Source organism: Trachemys scripta, chromosome 23 (genome assembly GCF_013100865.1).
Source record: "Trachemys scripta elegans isolate TJP31775 chromosome 23, CAS_Tse_1.0, whole genome shotgun sequence".
In the NCBI taxonomy this organism is placed as follows: domain Eukaryota; kingdom Metazoa; phylum Chordata; order Testudines; family Emydidae; genus Trachemys; species Trachemys scripta.
Genome location: NC_048320.1, coordinates 9,928,799 through 9,953,961, shown reverse-complemented (window position 1 = coordinate 9,953,961; position 25,163 = coordinate 9,928,799). Strand labels below are relative to the sequence as shown.

The window sequence follows — 25,163 nt, the reverse complement described above, 5'->3', positions numbered from 1 at the left end:
CAAGCGATCCATAGCCAGGGGGCTAAAGCACCACTGCATTGGACCCTGTGAGAAGCAGCATCTGCCCATCGAAGACCCTGTGACAGGGTGAGTAGGCATCAGGTGCTGTACATTTGTATTGCTTTGAGGTGTATTATGGTCGCTCCTCCACCCCACTCATGGACCAAGGCCCAGTTGTGCTAGGGGCTGTACAAACCCAGAGCACAATGATGGTTCCTGCCTTGAAGCGTTTATAATCTAAACCCAACCTTAGCTCTGCTTGGGCCACGTTCTGTAAATCAACAGCATGCAGCATTGGCCTGAGTTCTGCGCCGATCAACGTCAATTCCCATTGACTCCGGGGGTGGGGCAGACGTCAGCCGGTGCTGAGCACGTGTGAGAATCCCCTCCCCGAAAACCAGAAAGAAGGTCTCTCTCGCAAGGGTGTTTTGCTAGCTGGGGGCCTGGCCCTGCTTCCGTTGAAGTCAGTGGAGGTTTAGCCACTGGCTTCGGTTGGAGCCGAATCAGGGAGGGCGTAAGAGTGAATGAAAGCAGCTCGGGATTGAGCCGGGTGGCTGAGCCACACAACGATGGCAGGTTAAAAACGTGAGTCTGCACTTTTTTCCGTGCACTAGAGGAAGCGGCTGCTCTGTGGGATGGGCCTGAAAGAGCAACACCCCCCATGTGCGGTGGGTATCATAGGGCAGGGCAGGCTATGTCTCCGCTAATCCAGGCCGTGACCCCTCCTGTGCTCTGCCCCGAGGCCCCACCCTCGCTCCTCCTCTCCCCTGAAGCTGGTGGGGGCTCTGCTCTAGCTGGGGGGGGGCAGACATGGCCAGTAGCAGCTCGGGCTGGCTAGCAGTCCAGGGGTCAGGCTGGTGCTCGGGCCGGCTGGGGTTCCCCTGGCTGGGGGGGAGGGGGGCTCAGGGCTCTGGCTGCCAGGGGAGGGCCTTGGGTGGAAAGGGCAGGGCTGGGGGCTAAGCCTCTGCAAAGGGGAGGTTCACCTGCCACCCTTGACACACACCCCCTCCACAAGTTGGGATGTGGATCAGAACTCGGTGTCAGCCGCGTGGCCCCTTTCTCCTTCTCGCACATATGGTGCCCTGACCTGGCTGCTTCTCTGAAACGGACAACCCCGCTTTGCTTGTCCCAGATGTCATGGTGCCCACGTCAGAAATGCTTGGAGGAGGCAGTGAAGGGGGAGCAGAGAGGGAAATAAACCTGATTTAAAGAGCGGGAACCGTGAGGCCAGTGACCCAGCAGAGAGAATGAGTAATGGACGCGGAGTCAGTCGTATTAATGAATCTTGCTGTCTGGAGGCTGCTGGGTTGCAGCGTTCCTGGCCATGTCCAAGCAGCAGGAGGTAAGCGCTCGGCAGTATACAGCTGTCCATGGGAAGATGGTGGCCTGTGATTTAATGAATCTCGTAGTAAACGATTTCAGAGCGGGAGGATGGGAATCTCATTCCAAACTGGAATCTAAGCCATTTCCTGACAGCCACCGAAGAGAATGCAGGAGAGGGTCCGCCTGCTACTAGCTACTCCTACCCCCCCTCCTCCTGGTAGCAGATGGAGAATCAGTCCTGAGCGGAGTGAAATGTCTGTCTAGAGAGCGGTAAGGATGTGGGATGGTGCAAGGAGGAACAGTTTTCGGAGCAGATGGAGGGAAATACCAGTCAAGTGAAACCAGCTGCCGGGGAAAGTCCAAGGAGGACAAAGCCGGACCCCCTGCTCCCTGCCAAAGGGCTGTGAAGATGTAACAAAGCTCAAGGATCATTTGTAAGGTTATTCCCCCAGGTGTCAGTTGCGATCTGGTCTTTAACGAGGAAAAGACTCAGGGCAGGGAGTCTGCCGGGGCTGATTGGGGTCGTTAAAGCAAAACACTCCACCCGATAAAAGGGTGCAAAGCCCAGAAAAGGGATTAGAAGGTGAAGCCCAGGGCTTTAAAGGCAGCTTGTTTGCAGAGGGCTGCTGGTGGGAATGAGAAGTGCTGGATGGTACTTGGCCCAAGCAGAGCTAAGGTTGGGCTCGGGAGCTTTTTGAGTTGGGAAGGGAAAGGTGTTGCCTGCCTCCTGAGAAACGCTAGGGTCAACAGATCCGTGGGGGCTGGACACAGCACAGCAGATGGAGTCAGAATCCAGAGCCACCACTGGGCCTTTGGCTTACCACAGAGGACCAGCGAGAGAGCGAATGCACAGAGCAGACCCAAGGCAAAGCCAGGCCGGGGGCAGCCCAGCGGGCAGGGGAAGAAGAGCTGGCTAGGAAGGGTCTGTCTCCGGTGAAGCGTTCACCTGAGTTATTAGCACTTGGGTTGCTCCCCCTCGAGTTAGCTGCTGCGCTCACTCGTGTGCCGTGCTGAGACTTCTGGGAGCGCATCCCATGGTCCTTTGCGCCCAGCGGTGGCTCCAGGCACCAGCGCTCCAAGCACGTGCCTGGGGCGGCAAGCCGCGGGGGGCGCCCTGCTGGTCCCTGCGAGGGCGGCAGTCAGGCTGCCTTCAGCGGCTTGCCTGCGGGAGGTCCGCCGGTCCCGCGGATTTGGCGGCAATTCGGCAGCGGGTATGCTGAAGCCGCGGGACTAGCGGACCTCCTGCAGGCAGGCCGCTGCCTGCCGTGCTTGGGGCGGCAAAAAAGCTAGAGCCGCCCCTGTTTGTGCCGCAGCAAGTTGACCCGTTCTAGGACTTCTTTCCCAGTGAATTGTGGGAGAACTTGTCTGTCCTTTCTGGGTGCACAGGGGGAATTGTGGGAAGGTATTGGAGGACTAGAAGCGCTTGAGTAAAGCTAACAGGCGTCCATGCTGTCAAATGATCATGTTCGCAGCTGACGGGTTGTGCTCATTTGAGTTTTAGCCTATACCCCCTTATGGGCCAGCCAAATGGAGTTAAAAGCACCCCCACTCTCAGGTGGGAAGTTTCTGTTTGTGGACAGGACTCCGGTTAGGAGAGGCAACACTCGAATCACCTTGGCGGTGACAACAAGCCTGGTAAAGGATACAGTCTGGAAATGGGAGGCTGAACGCACAGATATGCATGGGGGGGATAGCTCAGTGGTTTGAGCATTGGCCTGCTAAACCCAGGGTTGTGAGTTCAATCCTTGACGGGGCCATTTAGAGATCTGGGGCAAAAATCTGTCTGGGGATTGGTCCTGCTTTGAGCAGGGGGTTGGACTAGATGACCTCCTGAGGTCCCTTCCAACCCTGATATTCTCTGATTCTTTCCACGTGGAGCAAAATCCCAGAGAGCTGTTGAGGAGGCTGTGTTGTCTAGTGGTTAGAGCAAAGGACTGGGAACCAAGTGGACTCTGAGTCATTCTTGGGCGCTTTGCTACCAAGGCGATCGGTGCCTTAGAAATATTACAGATGACCTGGAGCAAGCCTCTGTGGTTCTGGCCACTAGACAGAATAAAAGACCATTTGAAGCTGAGGTAGTTTGAAACTGGTTAGGTCACAATGGTGCAAACCCCATTTGACACATGAGGAGGGTTACATTGATGTAGCTTTGCTGGTGCACCTATCCCCCGTGAAGACAGGCCTTTCCCTTTCCCATTAAACATAACCCAAGAACTAGGGGTCACTAATGACATTAAGAGGCAGCAGGCTTCAAACAAACAAAAGGAAGTACTTCTTCACATAAGGCACAGTCAACCTGTGGAACTCCTTGCCAGGGGATGTTGTGAAGGCCAAAATTATATTGGGCTTCAAATAAAAATTAGATAAGTTCATGGAGGATAGGTCCATCAATGGCTGTTAGCCTAGATGGCCAGAGATGCAATCCATGCTCTGGGTGTCCCTAGCCTCTGTTTGCCAGAAGATGGATGACAGGGGATGGATCACTTGATGATTGCCTCTTCCGTTCACTGCCTCTGGGGCAGCTGGCACTGGCCATTGTTGGAAGACAGGATACTGGGCTAGATGGACCATTGGTCTGACCCAGTATGGCCGCTCTTGTGCTCTTATGTTCTTATTAGATGGTAGAGACCAGTGCTGGTCCCTGTGCTGGGTGGAAACCCCACCTCTCCATCCTACCTGAAGATACTTCAGAGACAAAAGAGAACAGCATAGTAGAGTAAGCAACACCTTGATCCCCAAACTGAAAGGACAATCATGATTTAGAGCAAGTAACTCCAGAATAATTAATTCTACCCTGCCTTTCATCACAGGCTCTCTAAGCACTTTGCAAACTCAGACTCCCAAGGGACAAGGCTAGTATTATCCCCACTTTACAGAGGGGGAAACCATGACAGGGAGAAGTTAGCAGCCAAAATGTCAAAAGTGGCCACTGATTTGTGGTCACAGCTTGCAACGCTTTCGGTCTGGCTTGCAGAGACGCTGCCTCCCTCGGCTTCCAGTTTGAGATATGCTTGGCACACCTGAAAATCAGACCTCAAGGCACCTCCCATCGGGCGGGAAACTGAGGCCACCAAAATCAGAGGCCACTATTGAAAAATGTAGCTGTGACTTGCTTTGCTCGTGACTTTGGGCCAAGAGCAGAACCCAGGAGTCCGGACTCCACGTCCAGCGCCTGCCTTTTTCCTTCGTATCTAGGCAACAAAGGACCTGAAGTTCATTTCCTTCCACCAGCAGAATTCCTGGTCTATCAACAACGTAACTGAATCAATCAGTTCCCAAAACCGGGGCCGGTGAGAAGAGAGCCTGCCGTGCCCTTGGCATGTGGAATCGATCAATACCTTAAATAGAAAAATATTGATAATGCAATCTCCAAGCTGCCGCAACAGACATATTTATGCCCCTAATAATACGCACCATGAGGAACGTCCCCTGAATTTAGTATGTTGTTTTTGATTTTGTAAACTCTTGTTGCTCGGGGAGGGGGAAAAAACCCACGTTCTATTTTTATGTCTCTCTATTTTACCATTGTTCTATCCCGTTTGTGAATCATCTTTCTTGGACAGATGGGTCCTAGCAGACCCCATCCTTGCTCCTTATAAGGAATTGAAGATTCATTTCATGCACTAAGTGACTGCCCCTCCCCCCGGCTATACTTTAGCAATGGAGCTTCGTGAAAGGATGATTTATATGAAACAAGGGGAAGACGGGAAGCCCTGAACTGAAGAGATTAACAAGTGAAAAGGGGGGAAGCATTAGGAGAAATTATTGGGCTGTCTAATGAGAACCGAAACTGGACACTCTGACATGGATGGAAATCAGAGTTTTGTTAGTTAAGAGAATGCCAGACCCCATTTACCTCCCCAGCGTGATGGGCATGGAGTACAAATTGATCTCGCTCTTGTTATTCATCCCATGATAGGTACCAGTGTTACTGAAGTCCTACAGTTATCCCCAGAGAAGCAGCGAGACATCCCAAGATCCAGCATGTGGTCCCACCTCTGCATCTCAGCCTGGATCTGCAGAGACCACCTCTAGGGATGGGAGGGGATTCCGGTCTGCCTCTGCCTTATTCGTGCAAATCCAGCAGTGTATAGGTACTGGAATCCGGGCTGATCCCTGATGCAGGGGGAGGTTTCCCCAGGCAGCATAACCTCCCCACACAACCCTCCCCTTTGTAAATGCAGCGTGGAACCAGGGGCAAGAAGAGGCATGTCAGAGGTGGGAAGGAGTGTGTCTGGAGTGCTAAACTCTGGTTATTCTGTGTTGCTGGACAGCTCCATTGGAAACCATTGGAGGCAGCATAAATTAGACCAGCTCTTTATAACAGCCAGACAGTCCCTAGCCAAGTCCAGAATCTGCTTAACTTTAAGCACATGCTTAAGTCCCATTGACTTCAACATGTGTAATTTATCAAGGCCTATATGTCATTATAAATTCCTTGAGAATTCAGACTGTTCTGTACCTACAGCATGTAGTATAGTTGTAGCTATGTCAGTCCCAGGATATTAGAGACAATGCGGGTGAGGTAATATCTTTTATTGGACCAACTTCTGTTGGCGAGCAAGACAAGAACAAAATAGATTAATCTAAAACATCAGGCAAAAAACCCTCGCAGGTTGTGACTTCAGATTGCAAATACTTCTGCTGCATAAATTGGAATGCTGCAGATTTTAGGATTTCTGTTATAAAAAGAGAAAACAAATAGGAGTTTGATTTTATTTTTTTTGCAAATTGTCACGTCATAAAACACGTTTCCATGAATAGTTCTGGTGCCACGTTCTGATTTTTGTTGGTAGTTTATAGAAAACCAATATTTCTAAAACCTGCAATTTTTTTTGACATCTGCATGGTCTTTATTAGAGCTAGATGAAACACTTCATGTGGAATGTTTTCCTTCTGGAAAATATGGATTTGTTAAAACCAAAGTTTTTGTGGGGGGAAAATGATTCTCTCCCCTTCCACCCCCCATGATGTATGCAGTGTTCCCAGGATATGAGACATGGTGGGTGAGGTAATATCTTTGTATTGGACCAGCTTCTGTTGGTGAAAGAGACAAGTTTAAACTGGTCCATAAAAGATATTACCTCACCCCCTTGTCTCTCTATATTTCCCGCATGAAATTTCAAAACTGAAAGTTTTCACTTGTAATTTACTTCACGTGTTGTTTCTTTTTGGTTTAAATAGGCCAAAGCAAAAGAATGATTTTAAACTAAGTGGATTTGGATCAAAATTGTTTCTTGAGTCAGGTTGAAACTTCCTCTGGGAAACCAAATTTTGAACAACAACTTTTCATGGGGATAAAAACTGGATTTCCAACTAGCTGTTGTCTCCATTACTGATACATTTAAAGAAATGACTGGGTGTAGACAGATACCAAAACAAAGGAGCAGACCAGCATAATTTAGTATGCATTTCTGAAAATGGATGAACATTCATCCAAAAGCATCAAAAATTAAAAGTCAACTCCTGTAAGTCGCAATAAAACTGGGTTTCTGTTTTGTTTTTTAAATTGGAACAGTTTAAAAATTTGTTTTTTCAAATATATTCAGTTTAAATAAACAAAGCAGAAATCCTGTTTTTTACAATATAATTTGAAAATCAAGCATTTTAATGGAGTTATCTGATACCATTGTACTGTCTCTGGGAGCAGAATTTCATAGCTTCATACTTATTCTTTGTATTTAGTCAGTGCCCAGGGACACCAGTCTTGCACCAGAACCTCAGTGTGCCAGGCACTGTACAAATTCATACTCCCTCCTTCAAAGATTCATAATTTCAAAGTCAGAAAGAACTAGTGCCTAATGCAGACCAGAGGCAAATGCTTTAATTTCTTTTCTCTTGTTAGCCTAACAAGGCAGGGGCTTGACCCCAGGACCTTTAACACCAAAGATCAGCTTGTTACCACTTGTGCTAAACCAATGAGTCTAAAGATGATGACTAATTTGGGGTACCTCAATGACTGGGGGCCCATTTGAGACACCTCAGCCTGATTTTTTTTCCAGAGTTTTCCGTGACTTAGAAGCACAAATCCCATTGACCTGTTATCTGAAGTCATATAGGCCCAGATCCTCAAAGGCTTTTAGGTACCTAACTCCCATTGGTTTCAATAGGGAAGGAGGGCTAGACACCTGTCCCTTTATAGGTTCTGGGCCGAGATGCTTTTGGAGATCCAGCGTGTCTAAACGGGAGCTGAATTCTTCTGTCTATAAAAGGTCTCACTCCCCATTTTACATGTACAAGCTCAATGAAGATGGAAGTGAACCTGATGAAACCTGATTTCATTTCAGCCCCAGCTGTGCATACTCTAGGTAGTAGTGTTGTCTTTTTCCGTGTGTGTGTATATGTATTATTTATTCATCATTATTTACAACTTACTGTAATGTGTTACCGTCTTTGGCGGGCCTGTAATTACCTATTGCTTTTGAGTAAAATCAATAAAAAGTTTGAAGGCAGGAATTCACACAGTGTTTAACGCTAGCTATTTCTGGGGGGGCTCTGAGTTCACATGGCACTCGTGCATGGTGGGAGGAAAGCAGACCCGTGTTTTACCCCTTGTTGGTGTCTGGAGCTGGCTTGGATAAAAACTAAATTCAGAGAGAAAGACCACTCTGATGAAAACTCACGCCAGGCACGCCGTGCACTTAGGCTCCATCCTTGAGAAATGCTTAATAGAGCACTTTGTACATACAGAGCCCTAACTAATTCACCCTTCGAATACTCCTCTGAGGTAGGTGTCTGTGGGCTTTTCTACACGGGGAGTATTCCTGAATAGCTATTCCAGAATAAGGGGCTGGCCATAAATTCTGTAACGCTTTAGGGGGTGGACGGATGGGTCTTTAATTCTGGGTGTCTGTTTCAGTGTTGCAAGGGGGTGGATCAGTCTTGAAAATCACCGGAAAAAGTAATGTAATTTATGGACAGACCCTAACTCCCTATGACGATGCTTTTTTCCAGAAATTCCAAATTAGTTGACCTAATATTCTATACAACACCATCGAAGAGTTGTTGTTGGGGGGGCCCAAATTTTGCTCTGAATTACATGGAAAGCAATGGGGATCATGCCCGATTTGAGTGGAACTGTCAGCAGGATAAAACCCAGCATCTGGCTGTCTTGCATGCACACAGATGTAGCCACGATTTCCTGATGTGCATCTCTCTACCCATCCATGCTTCTGCCGTCTTTCTCCTGCCCTTTCTTACTGCTGTTTCATTCTCTCTCTGAACCCTGCCCTCTTATCCCCTCCCTGATGGCTAAGTGCTGACTCAGTAGCTGATGAATACAAAATGTGATGAGCCCCATACACGCGTCTTCCTGCTGCAGCACAGGGGGGCCCTGCAGCTGGATTGCCACAGCGGGGCTGAGTTCAGCCCCTGACACTCCTTCCTTGAAGCAGGCAGAGTCTCTCTCTCTCTTTGCGAGCTTCTCCCCCAGGAAAGTTGGCTAGAAATGACACCTGGCTCATGTAAGATGAAGGAAGGGCTTCCCCTCCTCGTAGATCAACACACGCAGAGCCACAGACAGCCTAGCTGGCTCGCTAGCCGCACAGCTGAACTGCTCAGATTAGTGGCGTCGGTCACTAGGAAGTGTTTTATTCTTGCCTGGTAAAGGAATGTCCCAACTAGGGTGACCAGATGTCCTGAGTTTATAGGGACAGTCCTGATTTTTGGGTCTTTTTCTTAAATAGCCTCCTATTACCCCCCACTCCCTGTCCCGATTTTTCACACTTGCTGTCTGGTCATCCTAGTCCCAACCCTGCTGTGAATGGGCCCAACTCAGCTCCCCTGAGCCAAACTCCCTCCTGAGATTCAGGGTGTTACAAATCTGGGCCTGAATTTTGCCACTTGAACCCCTGTCTAATATATATGGGACCAGCAATATCCTCCTCCCATAAAACTGTGGTTCGGTGTTCAGAACCTCCTGTCTGGGTTTTAGTCCTGTGGTGTCCCTAGAGCTAATTATGTAGATGTAAATGCCCATATATGAAGTTCTGGTGGATTAACAATCACTTAGACCTGCAGTCCCATAAGGATGACTACCCAGTAGTATAAGAAAATCACAGGCAGGGATTTATGAGCTCAGCCAATCAATAAATCAAAGCAACAGCAAAGCCCCTTTTGCCCTCAACTCCTTAGCAATGTCCTGCTAAAACCCGAGCAGATGTTTTTTTGCAGGATGCCCGGAAGGCCATCAGCTTGGCAGCTATTTCAGACCAAGGGCATGGAACATGTTCGAGTCCCTCCCTCTCCAGCTCCCTCTCTCCAGTGCTTCTGATGAGCTATCATGGGGCTGGAGGGATCCAGAATAGGAGGGACACTACCGAACCCCTGAGAGATGAGGCTTGAGCAGGTGGCTGGCCTTTGAAGTTGCACCTCAGACCTGGGGAGAGCCGCATCTCTCTCGTCTATCTGCTTCCCTGCCCCCACAGTCGTCTCCATACAGGTTCCTTCCTGCCCCATTCCTGACTGCCCCAGCCCAAGGGAGGGTCAGGAACAGGAAGTGAAGCCAGGTCGTGCTGGGGGTTCCAGGCACAGGAGGAGGGTATTGGTGGGGGCAGGGCAGGGCTCACTCCAATGACTAGAAACCCTCCCTCTTTTTCAGAGGCCTCATCTCCTTGGAGACCAGATATGCTGGATCCTAAACCTTCCCCCTTGGTCGGAGTCCCCTGGGCTCCCGTAGGATCCCAGGAAGTCAGCCAGGACCTGGGTGTTAACCCTTGGATGTCAGTCTCTTAAAGATCAAAGCCCTGAGGTTCCTTGGGGTCCAGACCCTCATCTCCCCCACCCCACACCCCAGTCATTAGCTTCTGACCCCTCCAGCCATAAGCTTCCATTGAGTGGTGCCCCTTGGCCTGTGCGAGGAGCTTTGTCGTGACACAGAGCCAGGAAGGGCTGCCACCCCTGTGCGACAGCAAAACACGTTATTCAGCAGCCCTAGCTAACGCACTCATCAAAGGCGCCGAAGAAGGTTACAGTGGGAGCAGAAGTTTGGACTTACTTTAGCTGTCTCCCAGCCCAGCTGCAGCTACAACCCATCTGACCGGGTGTCTCGGTCTGCCTGACTCTGCTTTACATGACTATTATATATTCCCCACCCCCCGCCCCCCGCCCCCAGGCCAATTGCTCCATCAGTGTCAGGCTGTTCGCTGAGGGCTGAGCAGAGAGCTGTACATGGGCCTGGGAAGAGGCATTGGGCTTTCGAGTATTGATTACCCCTGGAGGGTAGAGCGTATGGGGGTTGGGGAGATCACAAATCTAACCGAAAGGGGCTCCTGCTTTCTGTCGAGTTCTGAGGATCAGTCCCACAGCCTGTGAGCTGGGGCAGTCAATGCCTGAGAGGGTGGGTTATTCGAACCCTGGAGAGAAAAGTGTTAGCCCAAGGGTAATGGAGATATCCCATCTCCTAGAACTGGAAGGGACCTTGAAAGGTCATCGAGTCCAGCCCCCTGCCTTCACTAGCAGGACCAAGTACTGATTTTGCCCCAGATTCCCAAGTGGCCCCCTCAAGGATTGAACTCACAATCCTGGGTTTAGCAGGCCAATGCTCAAACCACTGAGCTATCCCTCCCCCAATGGAGACAAGAGGCCCAGTCCTCCACTCGCTCACCCCAATGTAATTCCCTTGACTCCTGATTTGCATGGGCGTGAGGGCCGAATCAGGCCCAAGGGGTTTAGTTCCAGAACCCCTGACGTTGAGGGGTTTCCCTATGATTTCCATTATAATGCGGTCCAGACCCAGAGCTCCTTGCAGCGGCTTCTACAGTGCCTACGGCTGGATCCCTCAGATTTGAGGGTCAGATTCAGAGGGGTTGCGTCGATTACAGCTGGGGAAGTGGAAGTTCCATGTAACGTACACACTGTGGGCCTGGGAGGAGGTGGGCGTTAAGGGGAGGAAAGATAATTTAACTGACACCTTCCTGCCAGCTTCTTTCCCTGATGTGTTGCTCATTTCCAGCCCTGGAATGTGTAAGTTACACCAGCTTAGGTGCCTCCAGACCCACCTTGCACATCACCTCTGAATGGGGGCCTCTGAGGATGCGGGCTTGTTTCAGGATCCATGACACCTGGAGTCGATTTGTAAACTCCCAGGAGTTTGGAATGCATTCCCAGGGAGCAGCAAGGGACTGATATATTACTAGAGGCAGTGTGAATTTGCTTGAAGTGGGAAGCACAAGATGAGTCGTCTCCTTGTTCCGGATCTCCCCCATTGTATCCACACCCCTCTGCCCTACAACCAGACAGATCTGCCCATTGCAATCTTCTCTGCATTAGCAAAAGAAAAGCTTGGTTTATCACCCCTGCTTCCAGCTCCAATGGTTTGATCCTTGAGTGGGCACTGGGCTCACGTCTCAAAGACCAGCTCTGCCAAGCGGATACTCAACTGAGGACCCTGCTCCCAAGCTTTACCCCGGACAGACAATTGAGTGGAGCCAGCAAACCAAACTTCAGACCCTGCCCTGTGGTGGGATGCACTTATGATGCTATGTCTGGCGGATGAAGAACAAACCGCATCCTTTGTTTAAGTTTATTTGACTTGAGCGAAAGGGGGCTTTCCTAAAGATCCTTTGTAGCTGCTCATCAGAGCAGACCAGCTGCCCAGAAGAATACAGCCGTCCCAGTCATGCTGCTTGACTCCATCTGCTTTGGCAGGTCGATAGCTTGCGTTTTGTGAGAGGAAACACAGCCTGAACCAATCAATATGAGAAAGTCCTTACTCCAGCAGCAGCATGAAGGCTAGCAATGGCAGGGAGGCAGCCCAGAGCTGTCTGCAGGGACGGACCACCTCTTCATTACAGTGAAGGAGAGGTATTTAACGTATGGGCGAATGCCCAGTCGCTCTTAGCAAGGTGAAGCCAGTCACGCTGCAGATTGCAGCCAGTGCTACGGTCATCATCTGAAAAACCCACCCGCAGTCGTGCTACTGCCTTCAGTGGTGGGCCAGGAAGATAGATTCAACTGGAGGCAGTTCAAAGGAGAGCGTCCAAAAACAATCGGGGAGCTGCAGGGCTTGATTTGCGAGGAAAGATCAAATGAATTTAAATATCTTGGCTCAGCAACTGCTCTGCAGGAACCTGGTTTCCGCCTGCAAATATCGGAAGGGGGCGGAACGCATTAGGGTGGGATTAACGAGGAGCGATGGGGTGTGCGATTGGTAGGAAACCAGTGAAGGACAGTAACTCGCAAGTGATGGGATGTCTTTTAGGAATGGGATAGCTGCAGGCTGATGCCATGGGGCGGTGAAACAGCCTCCTGGAGAGATTGAAAACGAAACTGGGCAATGGACTGGAGACTAGATGGAGGAGGGGGAAACTCCTGCACCAGCTGGGGGTGGACCTGGGATGCCCAGCAGGTCTTTGCCGTCTTTAATTTCTATAAGCCACCTCCTCTTGTTCTCACTCAGGCAAAAATCCCACAGAACTCACCTACGGGTGGGAGGGTTTGGCCTTCGTGGATGCTGGAGGCTGTGCGTTGGGGCTGGAGAGCAGGACGGTATCTTAACTGAGGTCATTCTCCTCCTTGGGCTTGGTTTTTCATTCAGCCATTTACAGCAAACTCCAGAGAGGGGCCAGATCCTTAACTCTGCTCTCCTAGGCCAAAATCCCATTGTCTCCCAGTAAGGACTGGGGAGGATCGGGCACATAGGTTGGGGGTGCAGAAAGGAAGTCACAACGTTCCCCTCCCCCCCTACCCCCACAACACACCCCCTTGAGTTTCATCCTAATTCTCCACTTTCATTGGGGATCAGTCTCACTCTCACATTCCCCCATGCCTTGCCCTGCCAGCTGGAGCCATCTGACTTAGAGAGCTCCTTGTCCCCTGGGGCTAGAGGACATTTTGGGAGGGCACAGGAACACCCAGTGTGTGCTGGGTAATTCTCAAACTGACATCCGTTACCAAAGCCACAATGAAGGCCGGTAATGGTGTGATGAGCACCACAGAGAGCATTCGGCCAATGTCATGCTCCGCTGAGTCGTGCTACATGTCAGCTCCCCGCTCGGAGGCCTAAGGTTGCTGCTGAGATGGGAGAGAAGCAGCATTTTCAACTGCCTCCTTTCACAAGTGCACAATTAGCTAGTCAGGGGAGGAAGCAAGACAGGGTTTTCTTTTGATAAACTCAAACTCCGAGGCAGAAGAGAAGAGCGCCCAGACAGCATGAGGCTGCAGAAACCAGGTCTGGGCAAAGATGGGGAAACTTGCTGCGAATCAAGGAATCCACTCACCTCTTTCTTTCTTATTATGTGTCTTATAGTAGCATCTACTGCCCCCAACTGAATTCAAGGCACCTGTGTGCTAGGGGCTGTACAAACCCATAACAGCAGACAGCCTCTGCTCCAAACAGCTGGCAATCCAAATAGACAAAGGGAGTGTTATATTGCTCCTGCTTTACAAGTGGGGAAACTGAGGCAGCAGACCCTCAGAAATGAGCCCAGATCTCCTGAGCCCCAGAGCGGTGTGGTAGCCCCAAGACCATCCTTCCTCGCTTCCAGTGAGGGACAAGGGGAATTTTACCTTAATAATAACGGCACTACAGTGTTCTCCAGCAATGGCCCCAAACAGTGTAGTTGCAATGTTTAATTAATACAGTACACTACCACAATCTCTCCAGACACTATGGTAGCACTCCGGTGAGACAGGATTCCTCCGATTCTCCTCTGCAGCATGGGCACCGTGACAAAGACTTCAGGCCCAGCAACCCTAATGCCAGCATCCCTGGCCAGTATAGGGGAATTGCTTGCCCCAGTATAGGGCACTCCTCCTCTGCACCCCTTCCTGCTGCCGATGTATGGACAGGGACTGGGGAGGAAAAGGAATGTGACGGACTGGCAGTCCCTGGTTGATGTATCAGCCCCTGGGGACCCCTAGCAGCTGCAATCGTTTAGAGCAGCCTTCAAGCTGCTCTGAATTATGCCGCACACCCGAGCTGCACACAGCTGGCCTAGTTTCAGGAGGGGGGAAAAGACACTTCCTTGCTCCCCTCCCCCCCACAAACTGTACTGGACACATCTCAGCTGTAACGGAGGGTCTGGCCCAAACATTTTGGACCATTCTTGTAGAATACCATGCTAGCTTTTAAAGGAGGGACCCTGACGCCTTTGGGACCCTTGCTGCATAACGCCAGTCTCCAGTATTCATTCCCATCTGGGCAGTCCTCTCCATACCAGCAATCTCTGACTTAAAAGAGTGGGATGGGCAGGTGAAAGGGGGGATTTAGTCTGCAGGTCGTCTTCCTCTTCAGGCTTTCTCAGGCTGCCTCGCCCAGGGGCATCAACCCGATGGTGGCTTCTCAGTGTTACTGTACTACAAATAAAGAATAAAATAGACAGGAGCATAGATGGATGGATAGATGGGCTGGGGGGGTGGTGGATGTTGGGCTGTGGATGAGATGGATGGGTAGATAGATTTGGGGGGCAGGGAAGGGGTGTATACCTTAGGTGGATAATACAGAAGGACCCCCCAATGAAACCAGTTGATCGGCGCTGTGTGTAGCACTTCTCCCGGAAACCCAGTCAAGTACAGTGTGTCTCATTCAGCTTTTCCAGGGCGATGAATGGCAGCTGGCGAAAGGGAAGGGAGCTGGAAGTTGTATTCTGGTTCTCTTGCAGTTTTGTGTATTTCCCCGGTTAATTGTCTCCCAGGCTCCTTTCCAAAGAGTCTTTGGTGGAGCAGGCAGATGCCAGCTTGTGTGTGTGTGTGTGTGTGTGTGTGTGTGTGCTACTATTCCTGGGGGTGGAGGGGAAGGGGGGGGGCACAGGGAGGAGGGGCAGCTGCAGTGACTTGGGTTTTTGAAAAGCCACCCAGCCAGTGGGAGGGCAGCATCGATCGTTTTAATAAAACAGGGCAGAGCTTCAGGCGCAGAGGCAGGTGCTGTCCCGCAGCCAGCCGGGCTGCGTCCTTCTTCCAACCTGAGCCCGCCGGGGAGGTGAGAAGCTGCTGGGGCTGCGAGAAGCGCCTTCCCCCCCCCGGCCGCTCGCCCTTGGCTTGGGGCACACACGGGAAAGACCATGGAGAAGAAGCTGCTGGTGCTGGTGCTGGTGGTGGTGGTCCCAGGGGTGAGTGAACCTGCGGGCTCTGGGGCCGGGGCCGGGGGGACCGGGCGCTCGGAGAGCCCCAGAGGAGGAGGCGCCCCCGGGGCGGAGGACGGGGAGGGAGGCAGAGGGGTGAGGGGTGGTGGGGAAGGGGGTAGGCGGGCAAAGGGATGGGGCGGGAGCGGGGGGGGCAGCCGGACGCAGGGAGAGAGGCGGGCAGTGTAGCGGGACAGGGAACGGGGGTCCGGGCACAGGCGGGACGGAGACAAGGGGTGTAGCGGGTGCCCGGTACAGGGGTGCGGGGGAGGGGTGCGGTACCCGGGTGCGGAGGAGGGGTGCGAGAGGGGTACAGGGGGGCAGGGGAGTGGTTAGCGGGGGAGGGATGCGGGGGTACCCGGGGGCAGGGGAGTGGTTAGCGGGAGAGGGATGCGGGGGTACCCGGGGGCAGGGGAGTGGTTAGCGAGGGAGGGGTTCAGGAGGGTACCCGGGTACAGGGGCGAAGGGGAGTGGATAATGGGGAGGGGTGCGGTACCCGGGGACAGGGGNGGGGGGGTGGAGGATGGCCAGGCACAGAGGTGCAGAGCGGAGGGCAGCTGGGCAAAGGGGGGGGTCACAGAGGGCACGGCTGAGCTGTAACCTTCCCCCCTCTGGGCCGGGCACTTTGCCTGGGACATGCCCCGCCCGGGGGGCTCCATCCAGCCAAGGAGCTGAGCACCCACCAATGGATGCCCAGGGGCTTTAAATCAATACAGGCGGCTGGGCTGGGGATCGTGCGGCCAAACTGGCCCCTGTGATGAACCCCCACACACACCTCTTCCCTCCATCCATCCACCCTCCCCCTGCTGTGCCCCTTTCCAGACACTCCCCGACCTCTCCCTACCCCATTCCCAGGGACAGGGGTGGGGGCAAAATCTCTCCTCACCCCCAGGAGTCCGGCTGAGCATCATGGCAGCTTCCAATGTCCCTGCTCGGGGAGCTCTGGAGGCCACCCCCAACGGAGAGAGGGGAAGCCCCGGCCCAGGGAACGTCTCAGCCCGCGGGCACCTTTCCACAGCTGGCTCAGTTCAGCTAACCTCACCCTTAGCCTGCCTGGCAGCCCAAGCGCCAGGACCCCTGTGACCTTCATGCCTAGCAGAGGGCCAGGGGGTTCTCCTCTAGTCTGGGACCCCCTGGGGGGCAAAAGAGGGCATCTACCCCCATGAGATCTGGGCTCCCACCTAAGCAGGAGCTACAGGATCCGAGAGAAATTATGCTTTTTTTTGCTAAAGCACCCCTTCCCTTCCCTCCCTGGGTTCTTGGGGGGCACCAGCCATTCAAATACGATAGGGGGCAACCGTTAAAAGTGTTGCACAGGGGAGAGTGCGACAGGCCAATGAAATATTCACAAGCCAAAGGCAGTGACCGAGCAGAAGAAAAGGTGCCTAGACGGAGGTAAATGATAGATCCCAGGGACAGAGGAATTGCTAGCCCCGCTCAGATCCACAGGGCAGGCGTGGATGTTTCCGTGGATATCAGGGATATCCAGTGTTATGAGAGTGACTGCTGGGCACATTTTGGAGGGGATTTTAAACCTCATGCTTCAGGGCTCGAGCCAACCTCATTTATTTAAAGCCATTTTGCGCTGGTGAGAAGTGCTTCCTCAGCCCACAACTTGATCAACAGAGCAGATACAGGCCAGGCACCCCCAACACTCTCCCTGCTCAGCTGTGACCCGGAGGGGTCACCTCTAGGGCTCAGAGGGGAGTTAATTTGCACCCTTGATTCTCTGCCGAGACACCCAGCCAAGCAGGGTGTGGGGGCAGGCAGTGGTGGACTGCAACGAGAACATCTGCCCCTAGAAGGTAGAGAGACACCCATCAGTTCACTTCACACAGGCCACCGAACAGATGGCAATAACTTTCAGTCATCACCGAGCTGCGCCGGATTGGAACCGCTTACTTAGAGCTGAAAAGCTCAGTGTCCCGTTACCAACCCCGAGCCGCAGATAAACTCCTTGGGAGGACTAGGAAGGGAAGGGGAGCTCATCTGCTCTTTGTCTTGGGCAGTGCCGTTCTCAAGTGATAGGATCCAGAGAGGAACTGCCCATGTGGTGCTGTGACTTGCGAATGACCCAGGCTGTAGAATTCAGATGCAGATTTCAGATGTCCCCAAAGTGGGGGGGGTTGTTCTGAGCTGGCATTTTGGTTCTGCTGGTTGTGGACAGCGAGGCGAGTAGCCAGGGAATGTGTCAAGGCTGCAGGGCAGTACGGCTCCAGGATTTTGGGCCCATCTCCTGCTCAAAGTCTGCTCCAGGTCTCCTGTTCAGGGTGAAATCTTTTTCATGCCAGAGACTTACTGGTAATGTGCCCAGCTCCCATGTCCTACATATATTTAGGAATTAATGATCAGTCATCCTCTTCCTTAAACAAACAAAACACACACACACACCCCACACACACCCCAGCACAACTTAAAAAGCAATTAAAAGCTCACGGAGGTGTCACTCTCTCCTTCTTGTTCGAGCTGTCAAAATGCTTTATGGGGTTAATACCTGCGGCTTTGTCAACAGGAGTTGTGTTAATAACATGCACATTTCGCCGGACTAATTTAGACCATGTGCTCTCCCATAAATGTGTTAATCTTTATGGGAGTTTTCAGTGCTCAGGACCCGGAGCGGAAAGGGAAACGCAGGCTGGCGGGGAGGATGGATTCTGGAACCTGGGAATGGAAGTTATATTTTCCACACCATTTAGTAGCACTGAGGGGAGGGATTGCCAAGGAGCAGGGGGCATTGCTCATTTCTTCTTACCTTTCCCGGCAAGAATTACAACAGGGGATGCAGAGTGCGAGCTGTCAGTCAGTGGCCCTCCCCGGCAATCAGATTGCGAGGGACTGGCCGTATCTCACAGCTGCTCCTCTCCAAGCAGGGGGCACTGCAGGGAGTGCCGGTGGCAGGAAAGTCTGTATATTTCACTTCCAGCTTCTAGGAACCCTGGCAGAAGCTGGGGTGAGAGCCTGGCTCTTGGTAACCCACTTCCTTCAGTCCCAGCCGGCCTGAGCAGACTGGGGCCGAAAGCACAGCTGCTGTGGTCCCATTCGTTCCCAGAGCTATTCATAGTAAAAAATGTGAGCAGCTGGTTTGTTACTCCAGCCCCAGCCTCTGGCAAGAGGAGTCACTGCGGGAAAGGATACAGGACAATGTTGACGCAACTACGGCGGTTCTTGCTCCTCTCAGCAGGGGTCACTGAGGGGTGATGCAGGAGGTGACTAGGGTGACCAGATGTCCCCATTTTATAGGGACAGTCCTGATATTTGGGGCTTTTTCTTATATAGGCACCGATTACCCCCCCACCCCCTGTCCCAATATTTCACACTTTCTATCTGGTCACCCTAGAGGTGAGCCGGGTATGATGGCACTTAAAGCAATTTCATTTGGAATCATTCAGGAATTTTCACACGCACACACACCGTTGTAGGCCAAAAGCCTAATGGAGAAATTGGTCAAAACTCTTTGGCGGAAATTTACCAGTTTTACTTAAACTTGCACCAGGAAGATTCCTTAGGTCAGGGTGGAATTTCTGAGCAAACCGAAAGCAAGCATAGCTCAGTGGTTAGGGCCCTCAGCTGCACTGGGGCGGGGGGGTGACCCAGGTTCAAATCAGGTAGAGGGAGATTGCCTCTAAAGCTGGTGGAATCAGGCAGAAGAAAGCTTTGAGTCAGGGTGTTTCGCTGCCCTAGTCACAGGGCTCTTGGCTTTTCTCTCTCTGCCATGTTTTGTGGACAGTTTCGAAAGGTTTGGGTTTCATTCCGAGGCAGAATGTTAACAAATTTTGAAACCTCACCATTTTTCACCAAATGGAATTATTTTCTTCTGGCCAGCCCTCATTTAATTCTTATCTTCTTCCAGCAGGGGGCACTGTCGAATGATGTGACAGTGCTGGCTGTGGAGGGGGACCCCACAGCTTTTCCAGTCCCAGCTTCACCCAGCAGAGATGCCCTAGACCAGGGTTTCTCAACCCGTGGGTCGGCGCCTGACATTGGGTCGCCAGAATGTTGCAAAGGGCCCCTGGCAGCTCCTGTCCCACGGGGCTGGCTGGGCTCGCCTCCCTGCTCCTGGTGTTGCAGTCTCTGGAGTCCCAGTGTCGCTCAGGTTTGGCCGAGCCGTCAGGCCGGCGGGAGTCCGGGCAGGTTAAATTTGAGTGAGTGGCGCTGCAACCCATGAGCTAGGTCACAACTCCACTCACACCAATTTGGTCCAGTCAGGGGGGCCAAATCTGAGCAGCGCTGCAACCCTGCAGGTTGCAATGCATGGAGCGGAGATCCAAGCCCAGCCAGGAGCTGCAGGGGTGAGTGCCGGGCAGGACCCAACCCTCGCAGGGGGCAGGACCCGACCAAAACCACCCCAGCGCCTCCACCCCCAGACTCCCGGCTGGAGCATGAAGCCCCATCTCTTGGGGTCACTGGTGTGATGCAACATTTACAAGAGGGTCTGTGCAAAGAAAAACCCACGGCACCGAGCATCAGAGCCTGGGTCAATTGACTCGAGCGTGTGGGGCTTGGGCTGCGGGACTAGAAATAGCCATGTGGGTGTTCAGGATCGGGCTGGAGGGCAGGCTCTGAACCACCCGCTTTGCAGGGTTTCAGAGCCCAGAGTCCAGCCCAAGCTAGAACGTCTCCACGGCTGTTTTGAGCCGTGACTTGAGCTGTCACTTGATCCAGCCTCCGTGGGTCTTTTAGTGCAGTGGTGCCTAGAGAAAGTCATCCCAGGCCCTCGCTAGTTAACTGTGCTGCCAAATGCAGTGCCCACATGCTCTCAAGCGCTGGGTAATTGGAGCCCTTTGTCATTCAAATGCCTGTAATTGGCGCTCCCTTGTCTAACGCCAGCATCTGTAATAGTCAGAGCACAGCGTTTATCCAGTGGACACTGGGAAAGGAGGCAGCTAATTGGCTGAGGGAAGGGCCTGCTGTGCAGGGAACTGAGCTGGGTAGCAAAGGCCCTGGTCTCCTTAGCCCAGCTCGTCTCCCTTGCGTGGCCAGGGGCGTGTGGGCCAGAGAAATTGTCGGGAAAGCGTCTTTCCTGCCTCGTTTTGTTTTTTTTTTCCTGGCAGGGTTTGTTCTGAGGGATTGTTTTCAATGCCGTATTTTCATTTCTGGTATGAATTGTATTGCTCCCAGACACCTACCCGGCACAAGAGTAAACCTACTCATTAGAGGCTGATACTATGGGAGTCAAGAGGGAGTGTGATGGTGAGAATCCAGGAGCTCCTCTCCCGGTTGCTGGGAACGTGAGTGGGACTGGGGTTCCTTCCAGTGATGCTCTCCCTAGACTCTGCTCTATCTTGTGTAGCTGCTTCCGGCTATGGGTGGCAGATAAATGTGAATTTCCTATGTTTGCTGGAAGGAAGGAAGAACTTTTTTTCTCTTCCAACTCCACTTAGCTATTCCTCCCACATGCTATCTGCTGCTGCTGGAGAGGTCAGATTTCTGCTACTCTACCCCTCTCCAAGTGCCATACTTTGACTCTTTCTTCATGAATAACTCCAATACTTTCTTGTGCTGCTACCCATAGCAGCAGACTAAAACTGATATGGTTCTTGTTCCCAGAGGCCATGAGACTGACCAGCTTGTAGGTTTTACTCTGCTGCTGTTTGAAGAAACGGTGAGCAGCAGGCGAGCTATCTGTCTGCAGACTCAGGAAGACAGTGCTGCATCCATTCCCATTTGGGAGGTTTTCTTCAGAAACCTAAAAGCTAGAAACAGAATTATTTTTTCTTAAAAAAAGTGAATCTTAAATTGAGTAGAGATTGATGATTTATGCCTTTCATCATCATCACTCCCATAACCGCATTGGTCGTTGGGGCACCCTCACTGATAAGCAATCAACCGATTGTCTCCTCCCCTGATGATTGTGTGTCAGTGCCTGAGTCTCCGCAAAGTCCATTCCTGTCCACTCTTTTATGTTGTCAATCCATCTCTTCTTCTGTCTACCTCTTCTCTTCCCCTGTACTGTCCCTTGGAGGATGATCTTGGATAGGCCAGATGATCTTGTTATATGGCCATACCACTTCAGCTTGTGCTTCTTCATGGTCGTCAGAAGGTCTTCATATGACCCAGCGCGTTGGGTGATGATGTTACGGACCGCTTCATTAGTGATGTAGTCGAAGTAGGAGATGGTTATCAAGGGATTAATTCAGGGTATTATGAGTTGGAGCCATGCTCCACCTCGCCCTTACTTCCTGTTTTAGTCAGTGGAAGCTTCCCTCCCTCCACTCTGTTGTGATGCAGTTGAATAAAGCAGCAAGTTCCCAGCCTGCAGTGCTGTGAGCAGATGTATTTTTGTTGCACTGAGTGGTCGCTTTTCGAAAATACCCCACCCCCAGGAAATGTTTCCCCTTCAGCACTAGCCAAGAGGATTGTTCAAGTATAGCTGTGTTTATCGATGGCCCTGTGGGACCACTGCTCAGGACAAGGAGATAGGTATTTCAGTCTCTCGCTCCCATGTATTCCTGGGCCTTTCTGTTGAGACCGTAGACACGGTCGGCAGTTAGCGTCCATGGCGGCTGGTTTGTGACATGCAGAATAGAAAGTGGCGTGCTGCTGCCAAACAACCGCCAGATAGTAGCATCTTTTGGTCCCTGCCTGGGCTAGATTTGCACTGGGGCCCAGAGCCTCAAAAGTATGTAGGCGCCCAACTCCCGTCGGTGGAAGGTTCTGAATCTCATTACCATGCCCTGAGCCATCCAATCCTCCCCTTCTTCTTTTTGTTACCACAGTTCAGACAAACCTGCAGGATCCTTCTACCAACAAGCATTGCAGCGGGGGGGGGGGGGGAGGGAGAATAGCCGTTGCACAACGTAACCTTTGCCGACACTCGGCCGCTAGCTGTCTCTTCTAGGGAAGCGTTGCTAGGGAAGGTGCTTCGCAACAAGAAAGCACTTTGTGAAGTTAAAGCACCCAGCCCCCCCACTTCTCAGAAAGATTGGCCTCGCTCATCTGCCGTTTACCAAACCCACATGATGCATGTGCAGCTCTGTCCTAACCGCACAACTTGCGGCGTGTTATTGCTTCCATACGCCAGGGCAGGGTTTATTTAGAAAGCAAATATTGTTGCTTCCATTAGACAGCGATGCGGCTGAATCCCTTGGCACCATAATTACCAAGCACTTCAAAGCGTGCACTTCCATTATCACTCCTCGGAATTCAAGTCCTGGAGCTCAGGTAAACCACGGTGCACTAGGCATAGGGTGACCAGATGTTCCGATTTTATAGGGACAGTCCCTATAGGTGGGGCTGTGTCTTATATAGGTGCCTATTACCCCCCCATCCCCTGTCCCGGTTTTTCACACAGTTTGGGCACCCTAACTAGGCGAGGGTCTGGGATGGCAGTGTTTAAAACTCAGTTCGCTTTCCAGCTCTCCCACTGGTAAGCCTCTAAGCCTCTATTTATTCCCCCGTCTCCGTTAGACGTCACAGGGATGGTTGGAGGGTTAGGTGGTCGATAATTGCAGAGTGCTTTGAGATCCTTCGATGAAAGGCTCTATATGAGTGCAAATAAGGAGTGCAATAGGCACCCAGAAGAACCCCCCCCGCCCCCCGATGTGCTGTGCTGTGCTGGCAGAGGCCTGAATCCAGGCATTTGGATGCTTTTGGGGGCTTTCTTGGGGAATGGGAATTTGGGGGAGGTGGAGGGGAGGAACAACACTCTTTAATCCCTTTCTTCTCCCAGGTCTTTGATGTTAATAATAGTTGGTAGGTGAGCTCATCTTAAGCCCAGATGGTTCCAATCACGTGCATTTTAGGCGGGGGCGTTTGATCACGCTGGACACCCCTCCTGCTGGTGGGACTGAATTTAGTTAGTTTCTTATTTTCTTCACCCACCCCACCCGCCCGGCAAAGAGACCGACCCGATCATTCTGTTTCCCTCCCGTGGCAGGGGCCGGCCTGGGCCGCGAAGGAGAAGTGTCTCACCAAGAAGTACACCGCCAGTGGGGAGTGCTGTAGAGCCTGCAACCTGGGAGAAGGGGTAGCGCAGCCCTGTGGGGTGAATCAGACGGTCTGTGAGCCATGCCTGGACAGTAAGTAGCTTGTCCTCAATTTCACCCCCACAGCGAGCTTTGGGGGTGGGTGGAAACCGCCTGCTGCCTACGGCACTGGGGATAAAGCTGGGGGGAAGGGAGATTCCAGTGGAGGGGTGAGATGGCTGGGTTGAAAAGCCCTTTGGATCATTGGGTGTGTATTATCTTCTCATGACTACGATACAGGGTGCACCTAGAAAAAAATGGGTATCCCCTTTGTTCTGTCCTCCCTTTTGCTATAGTCCTCACTCAGGTATCGGCTTGCGCCAGATCTAGCCAATTGCTCTCACCTGCAATTTCTAACGTGCCCATTACTACAGTATCTGGTCTCCCTTTATATCATTTAAACCCATTGTATCCTGCAGCAAGTGGGATATAACAAACAGAACATACACTCCACAAACACGGTAACTACTGTCACTGAAGCCTGTTAACTGAAATTGACCGGTGTGGCCTCGGAGTCTGATCAGCCGGCTCCCAGTCTGCCTGGACCAACTAACTTGCACATCCAAACACAAAGGGATTTATGGGATTTCTCCCCCCGAGCCCTCCTCTGAGATACCGGCCCTTTGCATTTTCTTCTACTGTCCGTTTGTGTCATTCCCTGCTTCCTTGGGGTCTCTATTCCTCTCCACACCCACACGGCTCCTTCCCCTGGGCTTGCACCAGCTGATGGGAGTTGCTTGGTTCTCTCAGATGTTTGGGAAATTCTCTCTCTCTTGCTTAGCTGTACGGGCTGCCCAATGCGATGTTTTCCAATGAGTCCCCCTGTGACTTTTACAGTATAATAAGAAAGTGGAATTAGACTGACCGTTTAGCAGGGGATGAGAACAAGGTAGCCCCGGTAGGACAAGGAAACCGGCTGTTATATCACGGATGGATGAAGGCACTTTGTCCCCGTCGGATGCTTCGTAGGCCCCGGTAGAGTACATGTGCTAGTGATCTGGGTGCACACGTAGTGATGAAATGATCGAGCGATTATTTCTGTAGTGCCATGGCGGTGCATGGTGCTTTGCAGAGAAAATAAAAACACCAGCCCCCCCATCCTCCACCACCAGGGCAGCTTGCCCTCCAAATATTTACCATGGCAGGATAGTGCCGAAATGTTGCTGGTTCCAACTGTTTGCAGCGAAATCCGCCCAAGCCAGAACACCGTGGTGAAGGACTGCGTGATGGTTTGTTTCACAATTATTATTTTGACCCAGAGCAAAACTGAAAATGCTGCGGGGGGAGAAGACATCCCTGAGGACAAGGCTTCCCCAGTGGAGGAGAGATCCTTGGGGAGGGTGTCTCCTGAAAACAGTTTTTGGAAGAGAGGGGACCGGTGGAGGAAAGGGTGCTGACTGGGAGGGGGCTCTGGGCAGGTGATCTGACTTGTTAGAGGAAAACGCTCCATGGCCAGTCACAGCTCTGCGGCACACCAGCTAAAAATATCAACCTTCCTTCAAAATCAATGAATGCCACTTAACCTCGGAGTGAACGGCAGTAAGGACTCTGGATATTGAATACCAGCCCCGCTGTCTGACCTTGGAGGAGACGCGTGTTAACACCGTGAAAAGCAGCTTCTACCAGGGAGCACCCCCTGCCCTGAGCATAGGCTGGTAACTCTCTGCAGCATTCCCTTTAGGTCTCTCACCGGGTACCTCCCTGAGCAGGGATTCCACATTGATGCGCCTTTACAATCACACAGAGCACATGTGGTGTGAATCAGGTCCCGGGGAGACACGCCAGCTCTTCATTCCAGAAGGAAATGTGGATTTGG

General features: G+C 51.9%; 1 protein-coding gene across 1 annotated transcript in view; it reads left to right on the top strand.

The window, feature by feature from the left end:
• Positions 1-15,138: 15,138 nt before the first annotated feature.
• Positions 15,139-25,163, top strand: part of NGFR (nerve growth factor receptor) — a 38,637-nt gene continuing 28,612 nt past the window's right edge. Inside the window, exons 1-2 of the mRNA XM_034756099.1 lie at positions 15,139-15,371; positions 23,260-23,401. Coding sequence (XP_034611990.1) covers positions 15,324-15,371; positions 23,260-23,401 — 190 coding nt within the window. The 5' untranslated portion in view covers positions 15,139-15,323. The remainder of the gene's footprint in view (positions 15,372-23,259; positions 23,402-25,163) is intronic.